Source organism: Nicotiana tabacum, chromosome 3 (genome assembly GCF_000715075.1).
Source record: "Nicotiana tabacum cultivar K326 chromosome 3, ASM71507v2, whole genome shotgun sequence".
Classification (NCBI taxonomy): domain Eukaryota; kingdom Viridiplantae; phylum Streptophyta; class Magnoliopsida; order Solanales; family Solanaceae; genus Nicotiana; species Nicotiana tabacum.
Genome location: NC_134082.1, coordinates 187,366,183 through 187,383,379, shown reverse-complemented (window position 1 = coordinate 187,383,379; position 17,197 = coordinate 187,366,183). Strand labels below are relative to the sequence as shown.

General features: G+C 35.0%; 2 protein-coding genes across 2 annotated transcripts; one reads left to right on the top strand and one right to left on the bottom strand.

The window, feature by feature from the left end:
• Window positions 1-4,355: 4,355 nt before the first annotated feature.
• Window positions 4,356-11,787, bottom strand: LOC107768768 (secretory carrier-associated membrane protein 2). Its single transcript, XM_016587913.2, has 13 exons — window positions 11,487-11,787; window positions 10,291-10,356; window positions 9,779-9,889; window positions 9,615-9,677; window positions 8,358-8,391; window positions 7,724-7,846; window positions 6,173-6,235; window positions 5,994-6,087; window positions 5,659-5,704; window positions 5,398-5,465; window positions 5,058-5,106; window positions 4,876-4,941; window positions 4,356-4,780 (listed from the first exon to the last, which is right to left on the bottom strand). Exons 1-13 carry the CDS (start codon window positions 11,544-11,546, stop codon window positions 4,694-4,696), a joined length of 930 nt encoding a protein of 309 aa, XP_016443399.1. The 5' UTR covers window positions 11,547-11,787; the 3' UTR covers window positions 4,356-4,693.
• Window positions 11,788-13,065: 1,278 nt separating this feature from the next.
• Window positions 13,066-15,930, top strand: LOC142178446 (uncharacterized). Its single transcript, XM_075247969.1, has 6 exons — window positions 13,066-13,888; window positions 13,985-14,134; window positions 14,491-14,517; window positions 14,882-15,173; window positions 15,290-15,375; window positions 15,638-15,930. Exons 1-6 carry the CDS (start codon window positions 13,066-13,068, stop codon window positions 15,928-15,930), a joined length of 1,671 nt encoding a protein of 556 aa, XP_075104070.1.
• The last annotated feature ends 1,267 nt before the right edge of the window (window positions 15,931-17,197 follow it).

The window sequence follows — 17,197 nt, the reverse complement described above, 5'->3', positions numbered from 1 at the left end:
GCCACCTGCATCTTTGTTAATTGTAACAGTAGGCTCTGTACCATGACAATGATCATCAACTCCATCTTTAGTAATTGGAACACTAGATTCTCTCTCTATGTTCCTTTCATTAGGTTTCACATAAATCTTCAACAAAGTATCAAGCTTTGATCCTAACTTTTCTTTAAATCCTGTGAAAGAAACTAAGTTAGAAACTTAAGGACAGGTAGTCCTAAACTTTTAATTCCAAGTTAGAAACTTAAGGACACTTGGTCCTGGACTTCAAGTTTCAAGTTCAAAAGTTCAGGACAAATGGTCCTGAACTTAGACTTACAGGTTCAAAAGTTAAGGATACTTGGTCCTAAACTTCATGTTTTAAGTTCAAAAGTTAAGGACATGCAGTCCTAAACTTATAGTTTTAAGTTCAAAGTTAAGGACAGGCAGTCCTTAACTTATAGTTTTAAGTTCAAAAGTTAAGGACAGACAGTCCTTAACTTATAGTTACAAGATCAAAATTAAAGGACAATAGGTCATTAACTTCAAGTATCAAGTTCAAAAGTTAAGGACAGGGAGTCCTTAACTTTGAATTCCAAGTTCAAAAGATAAGGATAATGGTCCTGAACTTCAAGTTTCAAATTCAAAATTTCAGGACTTAGACTTACAAGTTCAAAAGTTAAGGACAGGCAGTCCTTAACTTTGAGTTACAAGTTCAAAAGTTAAGGACACAAGGTCCAGAACTTAGACTAACTGAAATTAATGATATTACCTTGATTTCATTCTCAATCTTTTTTTCTGATACATCTATTTTCTGATTTATCCTAGTAACTTCAGGATGCAGATCCTTTCTAAAACTCTCTGATAATCTCTGAATAAAAAAACATAAAAACAAAAAAGTCTATTAAGCAAAAAATAATCAAATAAAAGACTAATGTTATTCAAAGGCAGAAAACCTACTTTAACAATTTCCTTAAGCGTGGCTTCATCAAATTGTGTGGAATAAGGCATTGAGTTTTGATCTTGAGAAATTGGCTCTTCCACACTAATAGGCTCTGTATCTTCTTCAATAGGAATAAATGGTGACATCTCGATCAACTTATACAACTATTATATAACAAAAAAAAACATAAGTTTTCAGAACTAAAACAAATAAACAAACAAAAAATAGCTAGTAATTAGATTAACTTACATTATCATTATGAAAGTATTTTTTACACAGAGAATCATACTATGGAGATTTCATGTCCAAATAACATAACATCCGAGGAAAACCGTATTCTTGGAAGTTCAGAAATTATTTTTCCTGGAAAATAGGCAATACTTCTATAATCCAAACACAAAAAGCAAAAGGAAAGCCAAGTATAGTGTAGATATCCTTGTCTTTATCTTTACCTTTCTCTTTCTCTTTCTCTTTCTCATTCTCATTGGACTTCAAACAACTCTTCAATAATTTTAATAATGTTTCATAAGAAAGAGAGCCCCAGTTGAAAGAAGAGGAAAGTTCATCATCGTCTACAATTTTCATTATCTGCTCTGACACATTCCTATTCTTCCACTTCCCCATAAAAATAGATTCAACAAAATAAATTGTTGCCAACTTCACAGCATCATCATCGTTGCCTACAAATGATGCAGTTGTACAATGTGGGTGACTAGTAATAAAATTAAACAAATCACCCAACTCAACTCTATCATTTCCGGGGAAATAGACTTTCGAAAGCATATTCTCTTTTTCATGCAAACCTTTGATGTCCAATGAAGAATAACACTTCAAACCAGTAATTATATGAAATGCATCACGTGTAAACTTAATTTCACGGTCAAAAACCTTGAATGTCATCGAATCAGGCTCATTATTTACAATTTCTAAAAGCAATACACAGTGAATAAGTTTACCACAGAACTTAACACTTTGTAATCGGAAAAAATTTCCAAAAATACCATCCCTCAACTTCTTCCACTGCATGTTTGACAAAAAAGTTTTGATTGTTTCCTTATATTGTAAATCTCCTTTCCAATAGATCATAAAATTACGCTAAACATCAAACTAGAACACACGATCTCCTTCCATTATCACACTACAAAGAAGGAAAAAGAACATAAAGATTAGGACTTATAGTTACAACTTGAAAAGTTCAAGGCACTTAGTCCTTAACTTCAAGTTTCAAGTAAAAAAGTTAAGAACAGGCAGTCCTTAACTTAAAGTTTCAAGTTGAAAAGTTAAGGACAATAGGTCATGAACTTCAAATTTCAAGTTCAAAAGTTAAGGGCACTTGGTCCTTAACTTCAAATTTCAAGTTAAAAAGTTAAGGACATGCGTCCTTAACTTATAGTTTTATGTTGAAAAGTTAAGGACACTTGGTTCTGAACTTCAAGTTTCAAGTTCAAAAGTAAAGGAGACACTTAGTCCTGAACTTTGACTTACAAGTTCAAAAGTTAAGGACACTTGACCCTTAACTTAGAGTTACAAGTTAAAAAGGTAAGAACAAGCAGTCCTTAACTTATAGTTTCAAGTTGAAAAGTTAAGGACACTTGGTCCTGAACTTCAACTTTCAAGTTCCAAAGTTAAGGACACTTGGTCCTTAACTTCAAGTTTCAAGTTAAAAAGTTAAGGACACACAGTCCTTAACTTTGAGTTCCAAGTTCAAAAGTTAATGTCGCTTGGTCCTTAACTTTTATGAACACAATTAACTAAAAATTCATAAACACAGTTAGCATATGAATTCGTACGACTGTTTTTATGAAATGTCCTTACATAATCAAATATATTGATTGAACTACAAACACATTTCAATACAATTTTTTTTTGAATAACAACCTCACAAAAATACGCTACTTATTCGACACTGAATCAACTTATAATCATTATTTTTGAAATTTCACACATACTTGACACAGCATTGATCGCGAACACATATACAAAAACAAAAATGCACAAAAGCAAAAAAAAATACTAGTTCGATCGTTCGTAGCAAAGAAAATGAAGAAGGAGAAAGATTAAGTGCAGCTGGTTTGCATGCGAGGACGAGGACAATATAGATGAGGAGCACGCGAAACTTGCCCTGAAATTTTCGCTCCCAAATTTTCCCTCTTCTGAATGAATAAAACAAGGGTTTAGGAATATAAGAATTGAAGAAAGGATAAAACTGTCTTTTTGCTATTAGTAGTGGCTATTTTTGCTGAGCATTATAATTAGTGGATAAAAAATAAAGACCACCTTACTTAGTGGCTACCACACGCCATTTTTACCAAAATTTTAATAGCTTATGTTTTTCCCCATTGACACGAAATGTCCCTCCGGCCCAAACATATTACATCTAATAGCCCGAAATATTTATTTAGTACGTATAGTTTTTGTATAGTGACAGTCTATTTGTAGAGTGACAATCTATTGTATATTTTTTGTACAGTGACAGTCTATTTTGTATATACATTGCATAAAATTTGTATATAGAGTATATCGTGCATCTTGCAATATATCCATAACGTATCATTAATGTATCCCGAGCGTTTTTGTGTATCTAATGTGTAATTTTGTATATATAAAGTGTATCGTGCATTTTACAATGTATCATTAATGTATCCTGAACGCTATTATCCAAAATAAAAACTCATGGCATATTTAAAACCCTACTTTCTTTATTAAATTTCGTGTTAAAATAATTAAATAAAACGCAGAGAGTATAAAGTATTTCCCCTTGTTATTCTGGTCTACAATACATGAGGCTTTGAGTCCTTAATCATCAACTCGAAAAAGACAGAAACTTCGTAGGTAGCATCAACCAAATCAATTAATTACAAGTACTTTGTGTATATAAAGCCCTCATTCAAAGTGAAGAACACATAATATTTCCAGCTCTTAAACTTGCTTCTTATTAGCTTTAGCGTGGCACAGAATTAAAAATGAAACATGATGAGGTTAGGACAAAAATTAATCATGGCCAAGTCACATATTTTCTACTGATGGATGAACGATTTAGGCATTACAATTGTTTAATGAGAACCAGCATGAGACATTTGTTAAAGAAGAAAAATAAGAAAATTAGATGGATGATGAAGTTAATCTGGATTAAACCAGCAGTAGCTTAAGGAACATGCGGCAGCTTTAATGAGAACGTAGACGAACGATTTAGGGTTTATAATAATGTATGTCGGTATGTGGAGAAGACCAATTTAGGCTAGCCATTATAATTTGTTTGGGGCTATAAATTGTATGGTTTAATTCATGGCTAGCGAATGATAATTGTTTCCACCGACCGGCTACAAATGAAATTTGCTCATCTATACATGGTCAGAGACTTGCTATAGGCCATGGTCGTGAAAGAACATTTATCGAACACTACACTCTAAATCCAACAGGGACATAAACGAACCAGAAATGCGAACGCCAAAAATAAAAATAGAATTAACACATGCAAAGATTGTGTCCAAAAATACAAGGGGTATGTATTCTATCTTTTTCCTGACAACACTTCGACCAAAGTAGTAGTAAATAAACATACATCACAAGAATGATCACTACAAACACACATGAAACAACCATGTTTGCCTAACTAAAGTACTAAAACATATTAAAACAAGCATATCAGATCAGAGGTTAACCAAAACATATGAACGAAACCAAGCATATCTGTCCAACTGAAGTCGCCAATTTCTATATCTGTTATATCCTATAGCAGAGGCACGCAAATCATTCTTCCCCAAAATCATCCCTTTATTATATTGCTGCTCTCAAGGCCCCTCTAGCAGCTTCTTGTTTCATCTGTGCAGCTTTACCACTTCCTCGGAAATACATGTATACTTGCTGCATTATGACATTACAAGTAAACCAAAAGGTTAGATTCTGTGCTCGAGTAAAAAGATACTCTGGAGCATCGAGAAATAAAAAATGAGTCTGACCTGGATAACCCAAATGCTCAGCACTGATTCGAGACAAAATAGCCCGAAACCGATGAAGTAGAAAATCTAAGAAGGGAAAGACAATGGATACATGTTAATAGGCAGAACTTTTGTAGCTTGATAAAGATGCTATGCATTATGATAGAGACACTATGGATTATGCTCAAATAGTCCTAACTCACCCCAACAAGTACATTTTTGCCAATGAGATCCACTGCAGGCAGGATGCCTCTGTTTCAACAAATAACCAAACATAATACATTATAAGTTTTTTTTTTTTTTTTGACAAGGATCAGATCATTACAAGTTATAACAGTTAGCTACTAATGTAGATAAAAAATCCACACAAAAGAAGGCTAATATCCATCTGGGAAGTAAGTTCAAACTGTGAAAGAATAAATTACCCAAACTCACTTATCCTCCCTTATTTTCTCCTATATGGGATTAGGAAGCTAATCAAGTAAATTTAGAGGAAGAAGTTCTACAACTTTCTTAAAGAAGAAAATGCAATATGGAACTTACGTAAGGGATTTTCCTCGGAAGACTACTGGAGGAGCAACAGCAGCAAAGATACAGAATATAATGTGAACCTGTAAACAGAGCAAAGTCTAAGATAGCTGCACAATTGAGTCGGATATCAAAGAGACCTTGGTAACAAGGACTCAGGTACACTTTTGAACTATCCTTGTGAAGTACCCATTCCCATGTCATTCACGTTTGGCGTATAACAAGGCAAAAAAATAGTCTATATAAAAGAGGAAGACAATTGTGTAAGGAACTTACCATGTAAAACAAGAAAAACCACGCAAACTTCATGGCACCCTCAGTTCTGTGACCAAGTAGTATCTCTATTAGTAGGGGAGGAAAAAAGAGCACAAACAGGGAGATAAAAGGCATAGGCAACATTTTGCCTGTGATCCGGGAAATGGACCTATACCCGACCAACCAGTAAGATCTTAAGTTAAGAAAATTTTTATGCCACATTTGACAAAATTTTAGAATATAATACTTCAGCAATAACAAAAACCAACTGATAAAAAATCACTGTTTGCATCCAAAAATGATCTGATCATTTCTGAAGTAACTCAATTCACTTCTCCGAAAGACAGGAAAATTACCTAAAGGCACGATACAGAGGACGATACCACAGGAAATAGGCTCCAGGAACTCCCGATATGAAGTAAATGATAGAAAGGAACCAGATCTTTACATCTAAAGCCAAAAACAAAAGTTAGTAATCCGGCTCCTACGGATAAGTAAAGACACGTAGAGATAGGGAACATGCTGATCAGTGTACCTCCTTCTTTAATCCATGCTGTAGTGGTAGCTACAATGTTCCACACAAGGCATGCAATAAGTCCTGCTCACAATCAGCATATATCTCATCAGCAAGAGATAAATAAGATACTCGCATACAGTATGAAATGAGTAAAAGTAAACAAAAGAATCTTTAAAAAATTATTCCATATAACGTGTAAAGAACTTTTATTAAACGACCAAAACAATTAAATACTAGCAAAAGCCTGTATGAGTTGCAATATTCATGACAAGATACAGCTAAGATGTTGATAGAGAGGGAGCTATGCCATATGGATCCCTTATTGTCTGCCAGTACAATCAATTTTGACATAGCTATCGGTAATTACAGGAAGACTTTCTAAAAAAAAACTAGAAATTAGTGAAAAATTGCCCCCAGTACTACTGGATACTTACACTGTTACTGGATATGTACACATTTCCGAGTCCATGGACAAAAGGAAGAAAAATGTGAAAAGGCTACCAAATCAATTTTTCTTTCTATGCGGACTAAAATAGAGTCTTTTTTTTCTACATTATTGTAGTACCTAATTCATTCCAGTGTTATCAAAGGTGAAAAGCGCAAGAAAGCTCTAAGGTCCGTTGGGGCTTTAAGTGCATGGCGCAAATAAAGCGTGGGCTTTAACAAAGAAAGGCGCAAATGAAGAAAATCTACAAATATGTATGTGTAGTCTAAGACTAATATCTATAAGCATGAATACCATATATATGGACAAAGAAATTGAAGAAAATTTACGATAAAGTGAAATATCAATTGTTTAGTGTTGCCTCTTTAGGATTACGCTCATTGACAATGAAAAGTATGTCGTAAAGCCTTGATGGCAACACTGAAGCGCCCGCTAAGCGAGGTGAAGCGCTCAATATGCTTTGAGCCTCGCTTCAGGGCTTAAGTGTGCTTTAAGCGCGCCTTTGATAACACTGATTCATTCAGGGTCTCTGAAAAATGCATTAGATATGGATGTGACTTTTCTTGGTCCTTATTTTTTTTGAGAAGGAAATTTTCTTGGTCCTCAATTTAACATTATTTTTATATTCGTTTGGTTGATGCAGGATATGCTTCAAGGGTGGATGAAAAACAAAAGATGAGAAAATATCAATCAAAGAGGGAAACAAATAACAAAGGCTTTAGGTCCCAAGAATACTAAACGTGCGAAAATAAAAACATTCAACATGTTGGATTGTTGAATACAATGATTAAAGTCTAAAAGAACTATTTAACCGATTGGCACTATTACTACTTCAGGAGTCGGAACTATTTTTCTGACGATTTTATCAAAACTTTTCTAAATTTCAACTACAAAAAGTTGTGATTTACGGTACTCTTATGTAGTGTTAAATATGTAATTTTAACTTGAGAAATCAAGGAATGAATGTTCAAATTATTAGATGCATTGACACTCGTACACCGAACGCCACCATATTTTGGATGAATGGAGTGCTACATAAGAGCAAAAACCTAAATAAATTATGCACCATACACAGTGTACTAAAGTAGAACCACCAAACACACTGTAAGCAATAATTAACATACCCAAGAATGTTGTAAATGCAACATATTGTAGCTTTTGCAGATGAATTGGTATTTCATTTCCAATATCATGATGGATAATTGGGAAGAACGGAGGCCAATTTTTCTTCTCGATAACAATGCCAGCTGCAACTCACATAGGAATTAAACTTGTAAGATACTGCACAAATCACAGGATAGAAGTTCCATCTGAAATACAATATTCTACAGAATTTGAAAATTACCCAAGGAAATCAGAGAAATTGAAAGTTGCATTTGAACAACAGATTACATCAAATGTGAAAGGATGATGGACAACACCATATGAGAAGTATAAGAAGAAAAAAGCAAAAAGAAGTAGCTTAAGATCAAAATCAGAAGGCCCAATCAGGAACATAGAGGAAGAAGTTCCCTCTATCGTTCGTTCTTTCTTCATATGCAGTTAGAAATTTTTTATGGTTTTCTCCCTTCATTTTAGTAGTTTAAATGTCTATAAAAATTTGCATAGAGAAATATCCTAGAAGATCAAAAAGAAAGATAAAGGGTAAAAGACCCACACAAAAATAATAATAATAATAATAATAATAATAATAATAATAATAATAATAATAATAATAATAATAATAATAATAATAATAAAGCAAAAGCAAAAAAGCACCTCTTGCTGCAGCATCTTCTCTTTTTTTTAGTTCCTGCACGGCAAAGAAACCAATTAAGTGAAAAACGACTTTGATGCACCAGCAAAGAAGTGCTGAGGTGCAAATAGAGGGAAATGACATTTTCAGCTCAAATAGATCAATATTATTCAATAGTGGTGGCAAACGGGTGGGGGGGGGGGTTCAAAAATGGATAAAATATCCGACCCAACCCATATGTAATACGGATAGAAAATGGGTTAACCTACGGATAATATGGATATCTATATTATCTATGGCTTCTTGAATATTATCGCTTTTGGGAGAATTCCTAGTCTCCCAAACTTGAGAAACCTCCAATTTGAGTCTTTGCAAATGTAAAAGTTAAACTCATTGGTTATCCATTTTTTAAGTGGATAATATGGATCTTATCCATTCTTTACCCAATTTTAAAAGTTCATAATCCAACCCACTTTTTAGTGGATAATATGGATGGATAACTATTTTTTTAATCCATTTGGCCACCACTATTGTTCAGCAAGAAGAGGAGAAAAGAAGAGACATAGGCACCAAGACACATAATAGAAAGCAATTTCATTCCAAATGATAGAGAAAGCAGACGATTGTAATACTAATGACAAGTTCACAGATGAATTAACCCAAAACCTCTGGCTCAAAACAAGTAGAAAGACTGAAAGACTTCTTAATTTGATTATCAGAGTAAGGACTTTGTAAACTGGGAAGAAAGACAAGCACTCTACAGACCCCCTATCCCCCTCCTGTAAATTTCATTAAGAGGGTCGAAGCTATCTTCCACTCTTATCTTCACATATTAGAATAAACACTTCCAACCAGTCTCTCAATCATGCCACTTCAACGAGAGGAGGAAGACAGAGAAAAGCCCCTTGGCTGCAAGCATAAATATACCAAAAACAGTAAACTCAAAATTTCTATGACAGATGCTCTAGGAAAGCTCCCATCTAATTTCGAGAATATACAGCAGACAAGTTTGCACTTAGGCCATGTTCATCAGTGGTATAAGTAAGTGTAATTCTAGTAAAGAGAAATAAACCGGAATAAAGCCGCATAAGGAAATTCAGAAAATACAAAATTTGGAAGGAAAAAGAAAGAAGAGGAAAAAGCAAGATTATTGTTGGATTACCGAGGAAAACTAACAAACCTCACCACCTTATACAGGAAATATACAAATCAAGAAACATACATCACCGGGTAAAAGGGTGTGAAATATTAAACATAAGTTCAAATTTTCATGATGATACCTGTTCCCTCCGCCGTAATTCACTCTCCTTTGCCTGTAATTCTTTTTCTTTCTTTTTCAAGTCCTGTCATTCAAACTAACTTCAATTAAAAAAATACCATAGATATTGATGTCAAATAAGATGAATAAGCATGCACATTCAACAAATCAGAAAGTTCCAACTACCGCAGAACTATCAAGAGGAATATCAATTGATGCATTGCGGTCATAGAAATCAGCTGGTTCTGGAGGAAGGGGTGACAGTCTGGAATTTGTTGCTGAAGGCACACTCCCAGACTGAAATGTTGATAAAAAGAAAAAAATTAGTAATATAATGTATCAGCAGAAAGTGGCAAAACATGCTAACTCCAGAACAATTCCAAGCACTAAGCAGAAAAAATGTAAATCCAGAACAAAGTAAACTACACTTTGATTTAGAAACTAGAATTGATGATTAGAAGAAAATATGTAGTGAACACAGTCACACACGCACAAAGCCACCAAAAATACCACCAAAAGGAAGATTACAGAATATAATCCGATTTAAGCAGAGATAAATGTCTAGTTCAGATATAACAGCCATTTGTAAAAGCAGAAAAGTTGATCTCTTTACCAAAATACAGAAATCTAGTTTTATGGCATTGATGTAAACAGAGTGATATAGGCAGATATGATAGAGAAAAGTATATCCAACTTACTGTGATATTAAATGCACCTCCGCTAAATTTTGATTGCCCTGAAGATTTCCCTCTGCCTCCACCATCCTGCAGCAAATAACAGAAGATAATTGAGACAATTATATCGAAAGAACTACATTATCCGAAAAGTGAACACATAGATGTCATTTTTTGTTCCTTCACGGAGATCAATAGAAAATAATTAAAATTCATGTGACATGTTGCCTAACATGAGTTGCGTCATTATTCACTATACTTATGAAACTATGGACAAAAGATCCCATGTTAAAAACACATCACGGATTAGAGGGGTCTCATGTTCAAATATGATGGAAATGTTTTCTCCAAGACGTGTCCAGCTGTTACAATATAACCAAAAAAAAAAATCACTTGTCACTTCTACTACTCCAATTATTTTCCAATCATTATACTAAATTGCATACATCTGACAGAGCATTATGAGCATTAAGCCATGGAATGGGTCCATAATTCCTTATCCATCGCCACTAGAAACAATAAATAACAATTGCATAATGGAATACATTCAAAGATTAAAACGAAGAACCATTTTTCCTTTAGATATTCATGTCTTAAAATGTTCAGACACGATTAAGAGCCACACTACAGACAAGAGTTCGACTCAGGGAAAGTAAAGATATTTCCCTCATACTTCAGAATACCAAAACTCAACAATTTTCCAACAGTACCCAATCATATTATATAACAAGCCTATCATATATTTCAATATTTCCAAAAGAAAACGTTGACTTACACAAAAATTAATCGCACAAACCAAGATGCTGACAAATTAATCGATCCAACAAACCATAGGAAATATGAAGCTTCAAGAACACCTTTTTCAGTAATTAATAAGCTACAACGGCACTTCTACAATAAAAACGATCAACTCCAAATTATATGAAACCCGAAACACCAAATTCAACTTAAGTCAACTTCAAGCTATACACTTTTCAAGAAACCACTGAACGTACATATCTATCACCCAAAACTTGAACAAGCTACAGCATACCACAAGTTACAACAACACCCCCCCCCCCCCAACCACCAAAAAAAGGAAAAAAAAGACCAGTAAAATACCTGCCCTGCAAGTTACAGAAAAATGAAATCTTTACTTGCATAGAAACAAAATAGGAAACCCCACGAAGGGAAAAGAGCAACTTTACAGAATTAAACCGCAAAAGAAAGAAGGAACTTACAGCAAAAGGATTAACTTCTTCTTCTTCATCAAAAGGGTTTCGATCATAACGGCCCGCCATTTCAACAAACTATAAATTTTGCTTCTACACAACAAATTTACAGAGGAGAAGATGAGATCCGAATAGTAGCAAAAATAAAAGAAAAGCTTAGCAGAGAAGGCAAAAAGGGGCAAGTGTCTTGAAAAGACCAAAAACTATTCGAGGAAATCAAGAAGAAGAAGAGAAAATTCTACTCCAATTCTAGAGATAGAAAGAGAAAAGTATAATTGGGGTGGTTTTGGTCAGTTTTTGATTTTAGTACGGACTTATTTGTCAGATAGAAAGAGAAAAGTATAATTGGGGTGGTTTTGGTCAGTTTTTGATTTTAGTACGGACTTATTTGTCAGATAGAAAGAGAAAAGTATAATTGGGGTGGTTTTGGTCAGTTTTCGAAATTCATAAACGGTTCCTTTAAGTTGTCTCCAACGATCAGTTGATCACTTTCACTTCTCAATTGACCAACTAAACACCTCTACTTACCAGAAGTGTATCTTCTGATCCTTTGTGGCTGATGTAGCATATGTGTGTTGGATAACAAGATTTTGAGCGCGTGAAGTTATTTTTTCAACCTAATTTCCTTTTTCTTTGATTGAAAATACATCTTTTTCTCTTGGTCTCTCTCCTACATTCATAGCCGACACTCACCTCCATTATCGACCACTATCCATGGCAGCCTTAATCTAAATTGCTTAATGTTTTTCAAAATTTTAATGCTTTGTTATTGTTGGGCCACCATATTTTACACCTGAGCCACGCCCAACATTGCGTTAGAAGGACAGGCCCAATTAGGTAGGTTTAATTATTTATTTTTTACTATTTTGCCCCTAGTTATATATATAGTGGGGTTGATTGTATATAATGTAACCTTGTATCATTTTTGATAGATGAATGTAAAAGTTCTGATATTTCTCTCCTTTCCGTTCTTCTAGAACCTTTATCTTTGCTTCGATTTTTATTCGAATTCATAGAAGGAACTTGAAATTTCTCATGGTGTCAGAGCAAGGTTGAATAATGCTCTTCATCTGATGGCGTAATTTCTGTTTTTTAGATTGTTTGGGGATGAATCACGCAACCTATAGTTTTGCGATTTCTCCTATGGTTTTGCGAGTTGTTTTACTTCGTGCGGTTTTGTTTCTGGACGTTTCTACTACAACATTGTGAGATTCTGCTGGTTTCATCTGATTGATTCACATTTCGAGTCGGCTAAAGTAGATTTTTTGGATAGAGCTGGTTTTATTTGGCTGTCATTCGAAAAGGAAAACTTTTGATTTCTTTTGTTCTCTGATTTCTCACTCAGCACATGTGTGAGTTTAGTAGTTTTGTCAAATTGTTGCATGTCTATTTGATTGTCTAATTATTGCAATGGGAGATAATTCATCAATTACAGACTTACTTAATACTGCTCTAGATTCGGGGTCTACTGTGACCACTCTTATTGATCTCTCACATCCATACTATATTTTCCTCTTGTGACGTGCCGGGGATTTCTCTTGTATCCACTCATTTTGATAGTACAGGATATGTGAATTGGAGTAAGGGAATGTTGATGTCTCTTTCTACTAGGAACAAAATAGGTTTCACAGATGGATCATGCCCTAGACCTTCTGTTACTTCACCTCTTTACAAAGCTTGGGATAGATGTAACAATTTAGTTAGAACATGGATTTTGACTGCTTTAACCATGCAAATAAAGAATAGTGTTCTGCACTCTAAGTCGGCAAAAGACATGTGGGATGACTTGAGAGACAAATATGGTCAACCTAATGGGGCTCAGATCTATCAGCTCAAGAAGGATTTGGTTGGGGTGACACAAGGGAATAGTGACATAGCAATATATTACTCTAGACTTAAGAAACTATGGGATGAATTGAGTATTTTTAATTCTTTTATGACCTGCTATTATTGTGATTGTGTGTGTAAATGTGGAGCAAAAGGGCATAATGCTGGTATGATTGAGAGTGATAAAGTGTATCAGTTCCTCATGGGTCTAAATGAATCCTACACTGCATCAAGAGGTAATATTCTCATGATGACACCACTTCCTAGTCTATCCGAGACATACTCTTTGTTAGTACATGAAGAAAAACATAGAGAAGTACAAGCAAGTGTGTTCTTCATAACTGCGGTTGCTTTTCTCATTGCTGGAAGTAACAACATGCAGCAACAACCTCAAACTCAGAATCAAGGCTTCAATCATAATCAGAATCGTAACATGAATTTCAGAAATAGCAACAATGGTGGAAAATTCAACATTGACTTTAAGGCTGGACAGAAGTATGTGGGAGATGGAAGAAAAAATACTATATTTTGCAACTACTATAAAAAGTCTGGGCACCTAATTGATAGGTGTTACAAGTTGCATGGTTACCCCAACAATAATCAACTTCAGGATAGATTCAATCATAATCAGAAGGCTAAAAGAACTGCTACTATGGTACAAACTTCTTAAAATGATGAAGGAACTGGATCAGAACCTGGACAGTCTACTGTATATGGAGGAGCAATAACCAAGGAGCAGATGAGTCAATTGATGCAGCTCCTGCAGAATGTTGTTGTTGGGTCTCAAGGTTCTTCTCTTCCTGAAGGCATTGGTTCTGCTAACTTGGCAGGTAAAGTTACTGACTTAGATTCTAACAGCTTTGCATAGTCTGTCTCATCTGCCTCATCTGATTCCTTGTCTCAAAAACCCTGGATCATAGATTCAGGGGCTACGGATCACATGACTTCTAACTTGTTTCTTCTTTCTTAAATCAATCCCCTTCATGATCCTTATTTAGTTGCCTTACCTAATGGCTATAGGGTAAATGACCGTTCAGTAAGTTCACTTCCTTTGTCTAAAACACTTTCACTTCCCAATGTGTTGCATGTTCCTTTTTTTTAGTATAACCTAGTATCAGTTCACAAACTATGCAAGCAAATTAAAGGCTTGGTTTGTTTTAGTGAATCTACTTGCTTCTTGCTGCAGGGACCTTCTCCGAAGAGGCCACTGGAAGTTGGTAGTGAAGTAGATGGGCTATATATCTTATAGTCAGAAAAGTTTCTTAGTGATGGTTTTATCCATTTAACTCTCTTTGTTCCTTTGAATAAATGTGTACCTAGTTCCAAATGTAATATTTCCAAGAACTGTGAGAATATCTTTGAGTTTAAGTATGTAAATTCCATTTAGAATGATAAGCATACTTTGTAGCATTATAGATTGGGACATTTACCTTACAATAAGTTGAAGTCTATTTCTTCTAAACTTTCCATTTCTGTACCTTCAACTCAACAATTTCCTTGTCATATTAGACAAACAAGGAACTCATTTCCTTCCAGTTCAACAACTACTACTTGTCATTTTGCTCTTATTCATGTAGACGTTTGGGAGCCTTATAATACTGCTACACATTCTGGGAATAGATATTTCTTAACTTTGGTTGATGATTATTCTAGATCTACTTGGACTTATCTTCTCAGTATAAAATCCAATGCCTTCACAGCTTTAAAATCTTTCATTCTCATAGTTGAAACTCAGTTTAATTACAGAGTTAAGATAGTGAGATCTGATAACGCTCTTGAGTTAGGATTAAGTCATAAATCTTCTTCCTTTTTTCTCTCTAATGGAACTCTTCATCAAACATCTTATGTAGAAACGTCTAGAATGGAATTGTTGAAAAGAAACATAGATACTTACTTGAAACTGCAAGAGCACTTCTTTTTCAATCCAAAGCGCCTTTGAAATATTGGGGGGAGTGTATTCTGACTGCAACCTATTTGATTAACAGATTTCCTAACTCTGTCCTACAAGGAAAAACTCCTCATGAGCTTCTCTTTGGTACACCTCCTTCTTATGATCATCTTACGGCTTTTGGTTGCCTTTGTTACATTTCAATACTCAAAAGGGGTAGGGATAAGTTTTCACCAAGGGAGTCCTTGTGTATTCTTGGGGTACCCTTTTGGGAAGAAAGGTTATAGGGTATTAAATCCTGTCACTTAACAGATTGTGATGTCCAGAGATGTGGTGTTTTATGAGGTTGTTTTCCCTTTTGCTTTATAACAAACATCTCCTTCTTCTGAGTTTCTTGCATCTCCCCTCCCCCCTCTTGATCTTTCTTCTTTTTTTCCTTCTCCAGAATCCTCCTCTTTGCCCATGCCTACAAGTTCTTTTTCCTCTTCATCTCTACCTACAGGTTCTTCTTCTCCTCCTCCTCTTTCTCCATCTTCCTCTAATGTGCCTCAACTCACTCCTACTCATGATCCTACACCTTCTATTGCATCCTCTTCTATTCTTATAGTTCTTCCATTGAGGAAGTCATTCAGAACTCACCAAAGACCTGGGTATCTTCAAGACTTTATGTGTAACTCTACTTATATTTCCTGCCCTTCCTTCTCTTCTGTTTTACTTGATCTGCTCACACCAATATGAAGCATGTTTGTATTTGCGCTTTGTCATGCCAATCTCAATCCTTTATTAACTCTCTTTACACTATGCAAGAGCCTAGATCCCATTCTCAGGTAGCTTTGCATCCAGGATGGCAGGAAGCCATATCCAAGGAATTTGAAGCCTTAGAGGCAAACAATACTTGGAGTTTGGTTCCTTTGCCTGTTGGGAAGCATGTCATTTCCAGCAAATGGATTTATAAAATTAAACATAGGGTTGATGGTTTTATCGAAAGGCTCAAAGCCAGGCTTATCATTAGAGGAGATACCCAAAAGGAGGGTATTGACTACACAGAAATGTTTTCTCCCGTAATCAAAATGACTACTATCAGGTGTCTTTTAGCTATAGCTGTCAAGAATCAGTGGCAACTTTTTCAGCTAGATGTTAATAATGTTTTTTTCATGGGGATTTGATGGAGGTGTATATGAAGGTCCCTCAAGGTATGGTTGTCACTTCTTCTGATTTGGTTTGCGAGTTGAACAAATCTTTGTATGGTCTCAAACGAGATTCCAGACAATGGTATGCAAAACTATCTGATGTCTTACATTCCAAAGGTTTTCAACATTCTAAGAATGATTATTCTCTGTTTTTCAAACACTCAATTGTTGGTTCTGTGTATTTGGGGGTCTATGTAGATGATATTGTGTTAACTGGTAATAATATATAAGGCATCCTTCATCTTAAAAATTTTTTGGATGTTCAATTCAAAATCAAGAATTTAGGTTTTTTACATAACTTTCTTGGTCTGGAGGTCATGTATGTGTCTGATGGTATTTTGGTGAACCAAAGGAAGTTTGCTCTCGAATTGGTTGAGGAATTTGGGTGTACTGATTCCAAGCCAACCTCTAGTCCTCTTCCTTTGGGTCTGAAATTGTTTTCTGATGTAGGTAGCTTGCTTTCTGATCCTTCCCTTTATATGAGGCTAATTGACAAACTCAATTTCTTAACTCATACTAGGCCTGACTTAGCTTATACGGTTCAACATCTTAGTCAATTCATGCAGACTCCCGAGCAACCCCATTTGGATGCTGCTTTACATACTGTGTGCTACATCAAAGGCTTGTCTGGTTTGAGACTTCATTTCTCTTCTCATTCTTCTTTTTCTATGGTTGCATTTTGTGATTCGGATTGGGCTTCTTGCTTTGATTCCAGGAGATCTGTTAGTGGTTTTTTTATTACGTTGGGGTCATGTCCTATCTCTTGGAAGTCGAAAAAGCAGACTATTGTTTCTTTATCATCTGCGGAGGCAGAG